Raw genomic sequence first — 17804 nt, 5'->3', positions numbered from 1 at the left:
GACAATTACATAGGCAACAACACACACACAACACCATCACATGGCAGGGCAAAATTGCAACCTCTCAATTTTAACTCTCAACACAAATGGTCTAAATTCACCAATCAAACGACAGAGATTAATAGAATGGATCATCAAACAAGACCCAACCATCTGTTGCCTACAAGAAACGCATCTAACCAGAAAGGATGCAAAGAAACTGAAAGTGAAGGGATGGAAAAAGATATTTCACGCCAATAGACGAGAAAAAAAAGCTGGGGTAGCTATCCTAATTTCAGACGAGATAGATTTCATTCTAACTAACATCAAAAGAGACAGGGAAGGCCATTTTATACTGGTGAAAGGAATGATCCATCAAGAAGCAATCACCATCATTAATGTTTATGCACCGAATCTTAATGCACCTACTTACGTAAAGCAATTACTTACAGACTTAAGGGAAGACATAGACACCCGCACAATTCTTGTAGGCGATCTCAACACACCTCTAACAACAATGGACCGGTCTACGAAACAAAAACTCAACAAAGAAACAACAGAGCTCACACAAACAATAGAACAACTGGACTTAGTAGACATATATAGAACTTTTTATCCTAAGGCCACAGACTATACATTCTTCTCAGCGGTGCATGGCACCTTCTCCAGAATCGACCACATGATAGGACATAAAGCGAATCTAAACAACTTCCAAAACATTAGTATCATACCATGTACCCTCTCAGACCACCATGGGATGAAACTGGAAATCAACAACTCAAAACTCCCCAGGAAGTATAGGCACTCTTGGAAATTGAACAATATGCTATTAAACGAACAATGGGTCAGAGAAGAAATTAAAGATGAGATCAAAAAATTCATGGAAACCAATGAAAACTCTGATACAACATTCCAAAACTTGTGGGACACCGCCAAAGCAGTGCTACGAGGTAGATTCATCGCAATTGGAGCACATGTCAAGGCCCAAGAAAGACGCCAAATACAGGAACTAACCTCACACCTCCAGGATCTGGAAAAACAGCAGCAGAAGAGTCCCACGCACAATAGGAAACAAGAAATCATCAAAACAAGGGAGGAGATAAACCAAATAGAAATCAAAAAAACTATACATAAAATCAACAAATCAAAAAGTTGGTTTTTTGAGAAAATAAACAAAATAGACACTCCACTGGCCCGATTGACCAAAAAAAAACAAGAGAAAGTGAGAATCAATAGCATTAAAGATGAAAAAGGCAACATAACAACAGACACTGCAATCATTAAGAAAATAATTAGAAATTACTACAAAGAACTGTACTCCCACAAATTTGAGGACCACCAAGAAATAGAAAAGTTCTTGGACTCCCACCACTTACCAAAACTCAGTCCGGAGGCAACTGCAGAATTAAATAAACCCATAACCAAGGTAGAGATTGAAACAGTCATCAAAGATCTCCCAACGAAAAAAAGCCCAGGCCCAGACGGCTTCACTACAGAATTCTACAAAACATTCCGAACAGAACTAACCCCAATCCTCTACAAGCTCTTCAAAACAATAGAGGAGGAAGCAACCCTCCCAAACTCATTCTATGAAGCTAACATCACCTTAATCCCAAAACCGGACAGAGAACCATCAGAGAAGGAAAACTACAGACCTATTTCTCTGATGAACATTGATGCTAAAATTCTCAACAAAATCCTAGCCAATAGAATTCAAAAAATCATCAGACAGATCATTCATCCGGATCAAGTAGGATTCAGCCCTGGAATGCAGGGATGGTTCAACATTCGGAAATCATAAATGTTATAAACCATATCCAAAAACTGCAAAACAAGAACCACATAATAGTTTCAATAGATGCAGAAAAAGCTTTCGACAAAATCCAACACCTCTTCATGCTAAAAACTCTAGCCAAAGTAGGCATAGATGGGAAAATCCACAACATAATCAAAGCAATTTATGAAAAACCCAATGCCAGTATCATACTGAATGGAGAAAAGCTAGAACCCTTCCCACTGAGATCTGGAACAAGACAAGGGTGCCCGCTATCACCACTGCTATTCAACATAGTCCTAGAGGTACTTGCAGAGGCCATAAGACAAGAAAAAGAAATCAAAGGCATACGTATAGGAAACGAAGAAGTCAAGCTTTCACTATATGCAGATGACATAATCCTATACATAGAAAAACCAGGGGACTCAATACAGAAACTGCTAGAACTTATACGAGAGTTTGGCAGAGTGGCAGGGTACAAAATTAACGAACGAAAATCAACAGCCATAGTGTACGCAAATAACACCAAGATGGAAGAAGATCTAACCAACAGGATACCATTCAAAATAGCTGAGAGAAGTATGAAGTATTTGGGAATAAATTTAACCAAAAGCGTAGGAGACCTATTCGAAGAAAACTACAAACTATTTAAAAAGGAAATTGAACAAAACCTCAAAAGATGGAATAACATCCCGTGCTCCTGGATAGGCAAAATCAATATCATTAAAATGTCTATACTACCACAAGCAATAGACATTTTCAATGCAATTCCAATCAAATTGCCCAAAACATTCTTCACGGAACTGGATACAATGATTCAAAAGTTCATCTGGAAACACAAAAAACCACGAATAGCTAGAACCATCCTGAAAAATAAGAAGTTAGCAGGGGGAATCACAATCCCGGACCTCTGGACATACTATAGAGCAGTGGTTATCAAAACAGCCTGGTACTGGCACAAAGACAGAAAGGAAGATCAATGGAATAGAATAGAAGCACCAAAAGGGAACCCACACAAATACAGCCAATTAATCCTTGACAAAAAGACCAATGACAACTCAAGCAAGTGGGAAGGCCTCTTTAGTAAATGTTGTTGGGACAACTGGCTGATAGCCTGTAGAAACAAAAAGATAGACCCACATCTATCACCATACACCAAGATCCAATCTACATGGATAAAAGACCTAAACCTACATCCAGAAACCTTCAAACTCTTGCAGGAAAATGTAGGAAATACCCTGCAAGACCTAGGAGTAGGTTCCGACTTTCTAAGAAGGACACCAAAAGCAATAGCAGTTGAGAACAGAATAAACAAATGGGACCTCATCAAACTAAGAAGCTTCTGTACAGCAAGGGAAACAATCAACAAAGTAAAAAAGCAACCCACAGAGTGGGAGAAGATCTTTGCACACGATATAGGCGATAGGGGGCTAATTTCCAGGATATACAAAGAACTTCAAAACAACCAAAAAACCAAAACAAACAAGCCACTCAAGAAATGGGCACGGGAAATGGGCAAACATTTCACAAAGGAACAAGTCCAAATGGCAAACAAACATATGAAAAAATGTTCCAGCTCCCTAGCAATAAGGGAAATCCAAATTAAAACATCGATGAGGTACCACCTAACACCAGCAAGATTGGCCCACATAAACAAGAACACCAACGACGCTTGCTGGCGAGGATGCGGGGAAAAGGGAACCCTACTCCACTGCTGGTGGAGCTGCAAATTGGTACAGCCTCTATGGAAATCAGTCTGGAGAACACTCAAACAACTCAAAATCTGCATACCATATGACCCAGCAATAGCACTCCTAGGAATATATCCAAAACACCTGTTTTACGACAAACCAACATGCATCCCTATGTTCATTGCAGCACAATCAGTAATTGCAAAAACATGGAAGCAACCGAAATGCCCATCAGCAGAAGATTGGATAAGAAAGCTTTGGTTCATCTACTCCATGGAATACTACTCAGCTATTAAAAAAAACAAAATGCAGTTCTTTGTGGCTAAATGGGCACAACTGGAAACTATAATGCTAAGGGAAATGAGTGAATCCCAAAAGATTAGATACCACATGTTTGCCTTGATTTAATCTGTAATTTTTGTATGGTTGTTTGTTATTTTTTGAACCTGTCATTGATACTGTCTCAACCCAGATGTTTCGAAGAATGGAACTTGCATTATTTTTAACATATTGTTTACCCAATATTATGTCAATTAATTCCATAATGTTGTATATTGATACTGAGGCCTTGTTGGGGCTTTTAACTGACCGGATCTTTACTCTGTTAGACCTATCTTCAGACCATAGAAGGTCTCCCCAAGAGGCCACTGAACTTATCTGGACAATAAGACGCTGAACTTTATGCTAGGCAAGTGTTTGCAAGCAATGAATCTCAACTGAACTTGAACTATGGTTATGCAACAAGGTGGAGGAATCCACCATGGGGGGAGGGGTATGGGAGGGGTGGGGGGAATCCCCAGTGCCTATAAAACTGTACTACATAATAAAAAATAAATAAATAAATAAACACTGGGAACAAAAAGGAACAAAAAAAAAAAACTGCATGAGCAAGACCCTCAGCACGCTCCATGGCGGGAACCGGTGTTGAGTGAGAGGCTGGGTAGAGTTTTGTCCTTTATCTCTTCCCTTATAATGGATACAGAATAAAAAAATAATATTAATGTGGAAACAATGGTCTTACCCACTTTCCTGTAACCCTTGACTCTTTTGGGCCCTTATCAACTATGTAATGATTACCAAAATAAAATAATTTTTTTAAAATGTAAATTCCAGGCCCTAACCATATCAAACTAAGTGAATTAAACAGATGCATGAATATTCATGCTCAACTACAACAAGGGGCTCTATTAGAAAGCAGTTGGGTCTTAAAGAACATTTCAATCCACTTTTGAGGAAAAGATATTTACTTAGCTCACGTGTGATATATGAAAATCCAAATGCCAGTGCACAGGACTGTTTTCTGGTGAGATCAGTGGAGCATAAGAGAGATAAATGGAAAATATACACATGACGAAAACACTCAGAGAGTCAGATTCCAGGCTCCAGACTCAAGCCCACAACAACAAGGACATGAGAATGTCCTCCCCTGAGTGTGAACCCAGGACTACAAGGACATCCCAGTAAGCCTCAACACTCTCAACTGCAGCACCCTGGGGACTGACCCTTTAACCCATGCGCCTATGGTAGGACTTGTCACATGCAAACGAACATCCTAATCACAGCAGCACCATGCTAGAGATAGTCTGTCCTGCTCCCTCAGCTCTGTCCCTAAGCACATCCAACTTCCTCTGGGTCTCAAATCTTTTAGGTGCGAAGAATTAACTATCCTTCACATTCCAACAGCTGCCTTTAGTGTTAGCCAAACGACCACCAAGGGGTCAAGGCAAGAGACTTCCCTATTCCTCCCATTGCATCTCCTGGAGGCAAAAGATTGTCCAGTGAATTCTAAACAGTCCCACAGCCAGCTATAGGGAAACAAACTCCCTGCTTCTATCGCATTTTTGAACTCCTGGAATAACCTGACCCTGGACAAAAACGTTTGCAATAACTGGGACCTTCGTCTCCATTCCTTTTACTCACATCTTCTCAGACACAAGAGGAATTTTAGAGTCAATATCATTTCAAATCCCTCACACACAGGCACAGTCAATCACACTGGCAGATTTCATCAAGGACCCACCACAGGCTACAGACAGGGGTCCTCAACATGGTGTCCTAAGCCATAGTCTAGGCTGAACATGAGATTACCACCACAATTAAATCATGTCCCACCAGGGGCTATAGCATGTATTGCACCCTCTGAGGAAATCAGGAAAGTCCCAGGCTCCCAGGGCACAGATCCAGGTGAATTCACCTGAAGAGAAGATTGCACTAAAGTCTGTTCTACAACATACTATAGAGGAACATCCCAAAGTCAGACTCAATGTCTTCCCCTAACACAGCTGGAGGAGACGCACAAAACTCATCCCCAGGCAGCATGCCCCATTTTTCAAATAAATTTTTATCTTATGCCAGCCATCATCACTTTCCAAACAGCAGCCTCCAGTAGGACACTACCACCAGGTGCTGCTCTACAACAATGAGTAAAGGATGGTTTTGTTGTCCAGCCAGATGTCATGCCTGCTCCCTCAGCTTTTGGGTAAACGAAACACAATGTCTTCACCTAAAGTCTGTCTGAATGACGCATGTTGCATGGCCTATGCACATTCATGTTCCATTTTCCACTTTCATGCACGTCTCCACATTCATGGAGAGCCATCACAAACCTGATATTTTGGCATACCTTTGCCCTAATACATAGGCAGACAGCTGTGCAATACAATGCCATGCCATTCAATTCATTCTACTCTACCTTGTCAGATGCCTTCAGCTACCCCAACTGGGTTCATGCAGCAAACTTCCTTTAGTGGTCTATGTCAGGTCAGTTCCCTTGGATCCCTGGTTCAGTGTTGTTAAAACCATGGCCCTGTGGAAGGCTGACACACCAGAGATAACCATGAGGCCAATCAAAATATCTACTGACTTCAGCCTATGTTCTGACGCTTTCTCTCAACAACCACATGTCCTCTTGAGTCAGGGACATTTCCTAACCTGTGGAGAAAACATCAGCACAGAGCATGTGAGATCTCAGTCTTGGTTTTTTCTACACATCCCTCCCTACACAGCTCACAGCTGGTGCATGAGGTGTAGGGAAATTCTGCACACTCACACCTACCAGTTCTGCAGAATCAACACCAACTAAGCAACAGCCCATTTAACCAAATTCAGTTCAAACCATATCTATCCAAGGAGATCACAGCAGCCCGGAAGGAGGACTCATCGCCAGCCTTGGCTCACTACAGAGCCAGAGGCAAGACTAATAGGCTACACATTTGCATTCTCACACCCCATGCTTTAGTGTGCTAAATGTACTTAGTGGATCATGAGACTCAGGGAAATACACTTTACAGCACTTTTCAAAAGATGGAAAGAGATGACAAGATGAGAAGATGCAATAGCAAGGGCTGGAAGGGTTTCAGGCCATCTCCTCCATTGTGCCAACCAGGGAGCCCTCTCCAAGCATATAAACAACTTTCTGTTTATACTCCCAGAAACCAGAGGATCTGCTCTCAAGAAGCCCAGCAGACAGCACCTGTAGGGAGGTTCTGGGAACTTCATCGGCATAATTGCCCTTACATGGCTGAGGTTCCAGCTTTGATTATTCCAAGGGTCTTCTTCCTGTGGTTGATGCAGAAGCCCTCTGAGGTAAGGAGGATCTTACAGTCCACTATGGGAAAATCACAGGGCTCACAAAAGGCATGGGGATGAGTTCTATCAAACTCCAGAGAAGAAAAATTCTAAATCTGTGCCTCATAAAAGGAAGGATGAGCCAGGAACCAAGCTTAGAAAGTAAATGTTGGGCCCAGCTTGTTGGCCTAGTGGCTAAAGTCCTCAGCTTGAACACACAAGGACCCCATATGGTTGCCGGTTCTAATCCTGGAGTTCCCACTTCCCCTTCCAGCTCCATGCTTGTGGCCTGATAAAATAGTTGAGAACAACCAAACAAAGTCTTGTTACCTTGCACCTGCGTGGGAGATCCCGAAGTGCATCTTGCTCCCTGCTTCAGATCAGCGCAGTTCGGCCGTTGCTGTCACTTGTGGTTTTAATCATTGGACAGAAGATCCTTCTGTCTGTCTTGCCTCCCTCCGTATATCTGACTTTGCGATAAAAAACCAATAACTCTTTTTAAGTAAATAAATAAATATTTCCACACACACACACACATATACATAGATACCATAATCTCACACATAATGGACGTGATCTGCATAGGAAAGTGTGTTTTCATCCCCAAATCACACACTGCCCACATGAACTTTGGTTGAATATTCAGCAATACTGCCCCTTTAAGTAACACATCGGCTCTTAGAATGCCATTAATCCTCCAGCATCATGTCAGTGTTGCACTCTGAGCTCTCGTCATCAATTTTCACATTTGAGTAAATCGGAAAGTTGTACACAGCCCATTCTCATTCCATAAGACAAACCCACCACTCAATGGTATCTTGTTTTGGAACAGACTTCCAGCTGTATGATTCTGAATAGGCAATATCTCAGAACATGACTCGGGGCACAGGTCAGCTTATCAGAACATTTTCTGGTAAGTGTGATAGCAGGTGGACTTTACACACCGATAAGGGTTATTAGAGTCAGCAAGGGGCCGCTATTTAAGTAGCGGCTCTTACCTGTTGCTAGACACCTTCCACTTGTCCTGCTTTCCCCACTGACCTGGGAGTCAGCAAGAACCATGAAGTGGCTGCTGCTGCTCAGTCTGCTGGCACTCTCTGAGTGCATCGTGCACAAGTGAGTCTGGCTTTTGCCAAAGGGAAGAGTGGCTCCAAGGGGGATTTTCCAGCTTCTACTGTCTTGCCCACCCCCATGTAACACCTATTTCCTTCCTCCCATTCTTTCCACCTTTTCCCCATATGGAGTCTTCCTTCATGGTCCTTTTCTCCAATTCATGTCTGTGACCACATTACAGACATGCTTTACAGACCAAGCTATGAGATCTACCAGAGTTTTGGGTCAGCCCCATCGCTAGATGACTCCACACATCCCTCTGTGCATTTTGACTTACTGATGGCAACATCTCTGCAACACCTTCTTTCACTCATGAACAAGTTGTCTTGTCTTTCAATCTCAACTTGCAGTCTGGACCAACGATTCCTTCTCTCCTAACCATGCATGTGCCACCATTCTCTCCCAGGGTACCCCTGGTCAAAAAGAAGTCCTTGAGGAAGAACCTGATTGAGAAGGGCTTGCTGAAGGACTACCTGAAGACTCACACTCTCAACCGGGCCTCCAAGTACTTCCCTAAAGATGTCTTTGCCTCTGGTTCTACCGAGAGTCTGGAGAACTACCTGGATGTGAGTGCTTGAGCAGCTTGAAGGGGGAATCACAAGGACTGAGCTAGCAGGAGACATGGTGTTGGGGAATGTGGCTGACAGCCAGAGATAGAAGCTTGGATCTCAGAAGCCCATGGTTGAGAGAACCACAATCACCATTTGCCCTCTCATGTGTTGTGCTTTTATCTGTTTATTATTTCAATGCTTTTTTATTCTGAGTATTCCCTTATGTATTCAGTCAGGAATTATGTTGGATAGACTGAATAAAACCACAGTTCCCAAGAGAAAGAAAGATGATCTTGATTTAGCCTTACCAGTCAGTGAGAACAATGACAGGCTTGAGGCCATTAACTGAGAGTCCTCTGTCTCAGTGAGTGGTTCCTGGAGGAGTTGCAAGGCGACCTGTAGCAATGTAGGAGCAACTGGGATTCCAAAGAGAATGGAGGGAATTCCAGAGAGGATGAGGGCTCATGCTCAACCTGTGGCCAGAAGGAGCCCAGCATAGTTGAGAAAGGAGTAGAGCAGTGTGAGACAAAAATGGAGGGAAGGGTGGTTGTGCTATTGAGCCCGAGGGACCGTGGCTGGGAGGGCAGATAATAGAAAGGCCATGAACTGAAATGAACTGGATCCTAACTGCAATAGATGTCTCTGAGTCACTGGGATCACATGATCAGACTTAACTCTCAAAAGCTTTTTGCCTCTTCTTTGCGGGAACCAATGGCATGTTCAGCCCAGCAATACAACCCTTGTGTTTTCTTGGAGAATAGGGCAAGGCTGAGGGCAGTAAGCCCCTTTCCCTGTGTTCAAGGGCTAGGCCTCTGAGATCCACCAGACCCATTGCACAAAATGTTCAGGGTCCAGGCCTGCTGAACCTCAAAAATGCATTCACATTCTGTGAGCCTTACTGTTGTGCTACAAACAACAGAGCCACTCAGAGCCACAATCCATAGGTGACTGCAAGTCAGGAACTGCAGGGATCCTGTTCAGCACATTGTTCAGCACAGGCAGAGCTGGCACCTAGGAGAGCTCAGAAACATAAGCCTATTTAATCACTGAACATTTATTTTTAAAGATCTATTAAGTGACAGTACATGGAGCCAACCAAAGACTAGAGGCTTATGTTCCAGAGAGAACAACAAATTTAGAAAGCATGTGAGATGAATGCAGCTTATAACAGAAGACAAAACAAACTAAGACTTCAAGGAGCAGAAGAGACCAGGGCTGGACTTTGAAGGAGTGTGCTAAGATGGGGAGATGAGATGGAGGGTCTTCTCCGTAAGAAAAACACTAGGATGAGAAGTGGTCACTATGTGAGTTTCGACCTGGAACACTCCTAGTCTTTGAGCTGTGTCATCCTGGTTCCTGCAGACCGAATACTTTGGCACCATCAGCATTGGAACCCCCGCTCAGGACTTCACCGTCATCTTTGACACTGGCTCCTCCAACCTCTGGGTGCCCTCCACCTACTGCTCCAGTGCTGCCTGCAGTGAGTGTCTACCATTCCCCCAACACATTCACTTCAGAAAGCAAGGGGAAATAGGTGCTCCTGTGGAGAGGGGTGATTGGAAGTGGTCATAGGGACTCATGGATGAGAAGCCCTATGGGGTCTAATACAAAGTTCTGCTGAGGGCTCCAGGGGGTCAGCCACACTGGAGCCTAAGCTCAGAAGGAAGCCCAAGCAATATGGATAGCAAGGCTGATACACTCAGTGCTTGCTTGGGGCCCTTGGAAGGACTGGAGTCAGCAATCAACCTCAAACAGTGGAACAATACTGACTGCCAAGGAGAAGGGATTAGAACCTGTGGGTCTCTTGGCATTCAAAGGTCATCTTACAGGTCATCCTAGGCAAAGCTCAACTTTCTCTTCCATAGTCTCAACCAACACAAGAAATCCATTCCAGAAACGCATGAGTCTTGTTGCCATTTGAGGTTCCTGATGACACTCCTTGCCTTTGCAGGTGTGCATAACCAGTTCAATCCTGATGACTCCTCCACCTTCGAGGCCACTAGCGAGACAATCTCCATCACCTATGGCACTGGCAGCATGACTGGCATCCTGGGATACGACACTGTGAATGTGAGCACCTGGGGGCTCTGCCTCCTTACACTGCCAGCCATGGAGCCTCCAGGGACTTGGTGACCACACTCAATGGCCCCCCAAAGAGAAGTAGTGTCTTGGAGACCATCCAGGCAACAAGATGGCTGGCACAGGGAGTTATGTGGCAGAGCTGTCACATACACTCATCAACTGAGCCTAATATGCATAGGGATGGTTCCTGGAGGGCTCAGCCAATCAAAGTGCTAAATTTCAAAGAGAAAGTACAGAAAAGAGACACAATTCTCAATTGTCTTGTAGTATCTCCTCCCCCCCTCCCTCCTGTTCCAGTCACATGAGCCATACACACTCCTGAGCCTATGGCAGCTCTCCTTGGCCCAAACGTGCAGTAGGGTGACCAACCAAAACCCAAGTGCACCTTGACTAGGCATTCTATGTCAGCCTCTCACAATGAGTTGCAGCCTGTGGCCTCTGAGACATCAGTCACCAAGATCCTATCCAGTAGAAGGCCACAAGCATTCCAGGAGACAGGCCCTCTCCAGGTCTTACACTCTGTTGCCCTGGAATGGGAGTTCTCTAAGAAATTTAGCCTCATAGTTCTGGGTTCAGGGCTGGAGTCCACTAGTACTCCCAGGAACATGTGCTCATGGAGGACATTATCTCTGTCACCCTTTCCTCTCCTACACAGGTTGGAGGCATCGAAGATACCAACCAGATCTTTGGCCTGAGCGAGTCTGAGCCCGGCTCCTTCCTCTACTATGCTCCCTTTGATGGCATCCTGGGTCTGGCCTACCCCAGCATTTCTGCCTCCGATGCCACACCCGTCTTTGACAACATGTGGAATGAGGGCCTGGTGTCCCAGGACCTCTTCTCCGTCTACCTGAGCTCGTAAGTCAGCTAGCCCTGGGTCTTCTCCCACATGGACCATTGCCACCTAGCCAAGCAAAGATTATCTAGGCCCAGAAGGGCAGCAGATGAGTTGCAAAGATTGAGCAATTTAAAGTCACCTTGAAGCCCACAACAGCACAAATGGGCAGTAATACTGCCCCATGAACCTCATGCTTGTTCCTTCTCTCTGCCTCCCTACAAACAATCTTCATGCACTGCTATATAACATCATTAGCCATTTGCTCCCTGGGCCCAGTTGCTTCATCTTTACATCAGAAATGTCTACTTAAGTGAACCCTCCTAAAGCAGGCTCAACACTAACAACAAACACAGTGAAATAACAAGATTGGAACACAGGTCGGGCCTTTCAAATGCTTCTGGAATGTGAAAGGAGAAACACATTTAGAGACTAGGTGTTCAGTTCATGGGTTAGGTCACAGTGTGGGATGCCTGCTTCCCATACCTAGTCCCTGCCTGCTTCCTACTCCTCTCTATTGGATTCATCTCCATCAGACTACAACACTACGAAGGAGCAAGGAAGCAGTGAAGTAACCTCACCAACTAGGAACATCCAGACTAAGTTCTGTGACCCTTGCCGCAGCGTGAGCCACCCAGTCGATGGAAGATTCATGAATGCCTTAATCTGTCATTCACATTATGCAAAAATTAAATGTTAGCTTACATTCATGCAGATATTTTAAATGCACAGGTAATTTGTCTAATACTATGTATGTTCCATGAACATTCTAGAAATTGATTGTATGCACAGACTCCAAAATAGGCGTCAATATGATTTCCTTCAATTGTATTATTTCTACGGCATTTTTGGAAGCACTCTCATACATCTTGAACAACTACATTGCAAAAGCCAGTAACAAAGAACCCCTCTATGGGGGCTTTTATCAAGGTGGCTCTTGCCTAGTCAATCTTCAGGAGACTCTGAAACATAACATGCTTTCATGAGAGAACTTAAGTATCGCCTGTGAGCCACTATATTAACACACCTAGAACAAAGTACTAGATATTGGCACAACAGACAGTCTGGGACAGATATTTGCCTGCTGTTCAAACTATTCCAAATACCAAACCTCTATGGTAGATTCTTGACCCTGTCCCAGTGGATCACGATAGTGACTTCTGACCCCCATCTGATCACAATAATCAACATGATCTCCAGACACAGCCAACAGAAGCTCTGGCTGAGGAAGAGCATCTCCACCATCAACTACTTAGGGACGTACCAGCCCAATTCCACATTTCTTGTGGTCCCAAACAACACTACAGTCACCATTAGGATACAAAGGATACACTTGGGAACACATATTTGTAGGCCACACCCTGCTACAACTACACAACTGTATGAACCTGAGCTAGTGGCTTTACTGCTCTGAGACAGCAGTGGAAAGTCAAAAGCCTATGCACCAATTTGTGTGGATGTGCTGTCACAGGAGAGGCACCCATGGGAGTCACACATTCAATGCAGTCCTAGCTCTCAAATGCAGCTCGTCAATGGGATCCTGGGCTGTACACAGCAGTTATGCAAAGCATGAATGAAAGAATGCCTGTCTCTCTCCCCGCCCCTACACTTCCCACAGCGATGACGAGAGTGGCAGCGTGGTCATGTTTGGTGGCATCGATTCTTCTTACTACACCGGAAGCCTGAACTGGGTGCCTGTTTCCTATGAGGGCTATTGGCAGATCACCGTGGACAGGTGAGACCATGCTGCTGCAGGACACCCTGCTGGGAACCCTTATGACTGCTTGATGCACTTGTACTTGGTCGGCTACCCTGATCTGCCTGGAGCAGCCTGCACAGGATAAATCTGCAAACTAGACAAGCCAGCAAAATCCCAAGAAACTGAGCTCATGGGAAGAAAAGCACAGAGAAGGATTTCCAGGAGCTGAGATCCTTACTAAGAACAGGACAGCCAGTTCCAAATGGCTCAAGAAGCATGGTCAGATTACAGCCTACTAGCGGTGGCATAGCAATCCTACCTGTCTATACCTCTCACGATAATGGCAGTCTGGAAGGGATCAGAGCATGCCTCAGTAGGAAGATGGCTACTGGCAGTCTAGGATTAGAAATCACTCAGAACAAGACTTCTTTGCCAATGTCGAAGCCTGACATCCCAGATGTTCTGCCCCATAAGCGGCTTAGGGGTAAACCCGGGGACTCATCGGAACCAACCTTGCATCTCACCCTCAGCATCACCATGGATGGAGAGACCATTGCTTGTGCAGATGGCTGCCAGGCCATCGTGGACACCGGCACCTCTCTGTTGGCTGGACCCACCAGTGCCATTTCCAACATCCAGAGCTACATTGGAGCTTCTGAGAACTCAGATGGAGAGGCAAGTCCAACCACAACGGCTCTCTTCTAGCCACAGGTATGGGGAGGAACATGCACAAGCAATGAACCACTCACACTCTAAACTCTCTTATTCACACCTTCCAGATGGTTGTCAGCTGCTCATACATGTACTCCCTGCCCAACATTGTCTTCACCATCAATGGAGTCCAGTACCCTGTACCTGCCAGTGCCTACATTCTGGAGGTAAGGGAAAACTCTGACAATCGTATGACATGCCGATATACACCGTGGTCACACATCGACCTTGTATAGAAAGCACACTTCTCTTCGCTTTAGCCAGGCATTCAACTCACACCTCTCCTGCACAGCTTACAGAGGAAAAGAGTTTCTTCAGAAGCAATGTGTGAATGAGAACTGCCCTTAAGGGAAAAGTGAGGCATCACATGCTGGCACAAAAAGAGGTCATGGTCCTTTCAGACTCAGTCGTCTGAACCCTGAGTCTCAGTGTCACACACATCACTTCTCACCAGGGTGCACACTTTCTCAGCTTCTAGTCCTAGGCTAACACTAGAGGCTCAGCTCATCCCACTTTTTGTATTGTTAAGGGGTCATGGTGAGTCTGGCCATACCTTTAGTCCAATGACCCACGGCAAACACCTTGCTTCTTACTGAAAAGCCATGTACAAAATTAGTTACTCACCGTGCTGACCTTGCTCAGTGCAGGCCTAGTCATCTTCTCAAAGGCGTTTAGCCTGTATCCAAGGCCAAGCCCCATTGTCCAGAGAAGGAAAGCACCCCATGTCCACCTACTGTGCCAATGGTCATGGTGAGATTAATGAGAAGGGCTGCATTTTGGAGGATTCCAAATCTCTCTCCCAAAACCTCACATGTCCTGAGACATGGTGCTCAAAGTACAGTTGCACTAGCTTCCAATAATAGCATATACTGCCCAGAAACTGTGTGCAGCTGCTGAGTTGCAGGCTGACCCAGACCAGCTAGTGCCACAGCACTGAGAAAGGAAAATCTTTGCATGCTACTTGCAGTCAGAATAAGGAACCTGTAATGGTTATCATTGAGTGCACTAACCCTCACTCTGGTCTCCATGCCCTTCTCTTCTCCAGGAGGATGGTGCCTGCATGAGTGGCTTTGAGGGCATGGACCTCGACACCTCCACTGGTGAGCTCTGGATCCTGGGTGATGTCTTCATCCGCCAGTACTTCACCGTCTTTGACCGTGCCAACAACCAGCTTGGCTTCGCTGCCGTGGCTTAAGCCTGAAGCTTTGGAAATGATTCCTGAAATATTTGCATCCCCTTAGATGGAGTGACCCTTCCTGGTTGTTGTCCCTTGCAATAGAAGTAGATACCTGCATAGAAGTAGATACCTTGCCCTCTTCCCAATCGTGCCCATGACATAGAATAAAAACAGCTGATGAAAATGTGTGTGTCTGCATTTCCTCAATGGTACATCTCCTGCTACTGCTGCTGTCTGAACACCAGGGAAACAGGAAGAAACACACACACCTGCTCACACTGCATCCAAAATACTGACATTTCCTAAACGGGCACAAATGATTGCAGAAGGAGTCAGAGGGACAGACAGAGCACTGAAGCCTGAGTGGGAAACAGACATCATCAGGTACATTCAAGCACTGAACTGATGCTAGGTGGAAAGCAATTGGAGACACACTGCAAATTCTGTCAGCAGGCTCAACACCACACAATCATATTCCAAATGAAAACTGTATGGCATAGGAATTATATCTCACAAAAACACTTCTCTTTGCACACACACACACACACACACACATGCACACCCTGCAGACCTGTGAATAACTGAGATTCTATTTCAATTAATATATTCTTCCTAAAGGAAGCTCTTATTAGGAAGACACATGTTTCAAACCACCTAAGAAATACATGACAGCAATAATTAGCTAAGTCCTCTACATTATGCCTTAGGTGTCCTACATGAAGGCAGAGGGAAAAAAACAAAACAAAAATCAAACAACATAATTTTGAGTGAATGATCAAAAATTAGAAGGTGAGAAATGGGGTTTATTCCAGGTTTCCCACACAAAACTAACTAATTAAGCTTCTATTTTCGTCTCTGCACAATTGGTTTTCAAAAGGTGGCCTAATAAGGAAAAGGCTATTGCTTTTTTTAATCTTTTATTTCTTCTTATTATTATCTCATCATTTTATGATACAATTCCATAGACCCCAAGAATTTCCCTTATCCCCTTCCCAATTCCCCCCTCCACCCTGTTCCCCTATATCATTACTATTGTATAGTTATTCAGACACAGTCATATTTCCATTACTGTGGGCATGGACAAGGGCACAGAATCCAGCATCCTCTTGTCATATAGTAACAAGTATCATTGGGAGTCCAGCTTTAGTTTGTAAGTAGAGATGCACACTACATTGTATCCTCACATATGCATATGATAGTCTCCATTTCACATTAACTGCACATCCCCTTAAATGAAAACCACAATAAAAATTCAGCAACGGGGGCCTGGCGCGGTGGCGCAGTGGTTAGGGTCCTCACCTTGCATGCCCAGGATCCCATATGGGCGCCGGTTCTATCCCGGCAGCCCCGCTTCCCTTCCAGCTCCCTGCCTGTGGCCCGGGAAAGCAGTTGAGGACGGACCAAAGCTTTGGGACCGTGCAACCGCGTGGGGGACCCGGAAGAAGCTCCTGGCTTCGGATCGGCATAGTATCGGCCGTTGTGCTCACTTGGGGAGTGAATCATCGGACGGAAGATCTTCCTCTCTGTCTCTCCTCTCTGTATATCCGCCTTTCCAATGAAAAAATAATATAAATAAATCTTTAAAAAAAAATTCAGCAAGGGGAAAAAAAATAGAAATTTACAATGCCATGCAACTAGATATGAGTCTCCATTACACAGCTACTATACATCCCCTTCAATTATTCACCACAAAAACAAAATCAACAACAGGAAGAAAAAAGAAATTAACAACACCATGAAGTTAAATAACATGCTATTGAATGATTAAAGTATTACTGAAAAAGACTAAGGGAAGACAAAGACCACCTTGAAGAAAATGATGCTATTGTACGATCTATGAGTGAGTGAAAAATTCAACCAGAAGAAAGTGTTTTGAAGAGCACTAAAAGCTAGTGGAAAAGCACAGCAAGTACATTTTTATTTTTGTTTCCTTTTAATTATTTTATTATGATAATACTTATGGAGTTGATTTGTGCACAAAGGGACAAGGGCTACAGAAAAGTGGGTAAGACCATTGTTTCTTCATTATTTTTTTTTTCTAGATCTGGTCCCCAACATGGGGCATGCTCTGAGGGTCCTGCTCAAGTGGTTTGGTAGTCCAACAGTTCTGAATTGCTGCCAATATTACCATTCCAAGCATGATGAAATCTCCCCAGAATCCACTGGCTGACACAGTCTACCTTAGAGTCTCCATCAGCCCAGATCTTCACTGCCAACTCATGGCTGGGACACATGAATTTGTTCTGTCCTCTGTCCTCTTGTGGTACCATTTGTCTTCTACAGGTTCCAATAGACTGCCATATCTTCCATGTGCACTTAGATTTGCTGTCTACTGTTCCATCTGAGACTCAGGAGACTCAGCTTTGACACTTGCACTCCATGGTCAGATCATGGAACCTGCACTTCTCTTCAGGGTTTGGGTTCTGAGATCAGCAGTTCAGTTGCAGGGATCCCCTTACTGTAAAAGGCTGAAACCCCATGAATCAAGTGTCATAAATCAGTAAACTGGATTTAAAAAGCAGAACCCGGGCCCAGCCTGGTAGCCTAGCAGCAAAAGTCCTCACCTTGCATGTGCCAGGATCACGTACAAGCACCAGTTTTAATTCCGGTGGTCCTGCTTCCCATCCA

The 17804-nt window shown here is 44.5% G+C and overlaps 1 protein-coding gene across 1 annotated transcript; it reads left to right on the top strand.

Moving 5' to 3' along the window:
- Positions 1-8071: 8071 nt before the first annotated feature.
- Positions 8072-15194, top strand: LOC121157601 (pepsin-3). The gene is made up of 9 exons (XM_040981893.1): positions 8072-8127; positions 8531-8690; positions 10038-10155; positions 10627-10745; positions 11413-11612; positions 13208-13324; positions 13819-13963; positions 14068-14166; positions 15045-15194. Exons 1-9 carry the CDS (start codon positions 8072-8074, stop codon positions 15192-15194), a joined length of 1164 nt encoding a protein of 387 aa, XP_040837827.1.
- The last annotated feature ends 2610 nt before the right edge of the window (positions 15195-17804 follow it).

The sequence above is a fragment of the Ochotona curzoniae genome, unplaced genomic scaffold, assembly GCF_017591425.1.
Source record: "Ochotona curzoniae isolate NIBS_2020 unplaced genomic scaffold, NIBS_Ocur_1.0 contig_3527, whole genome shotgun sequence".
Lineage (NCBI taxonomy): Eukaryota > Metazoa > Chordata > Mammalia > Lagomorpha > Ochotonidae > Ochotona > Ochotona curzoniae.
This window is presented reverse-complemented; position numbering and strand designations above follow the sequence as displayed.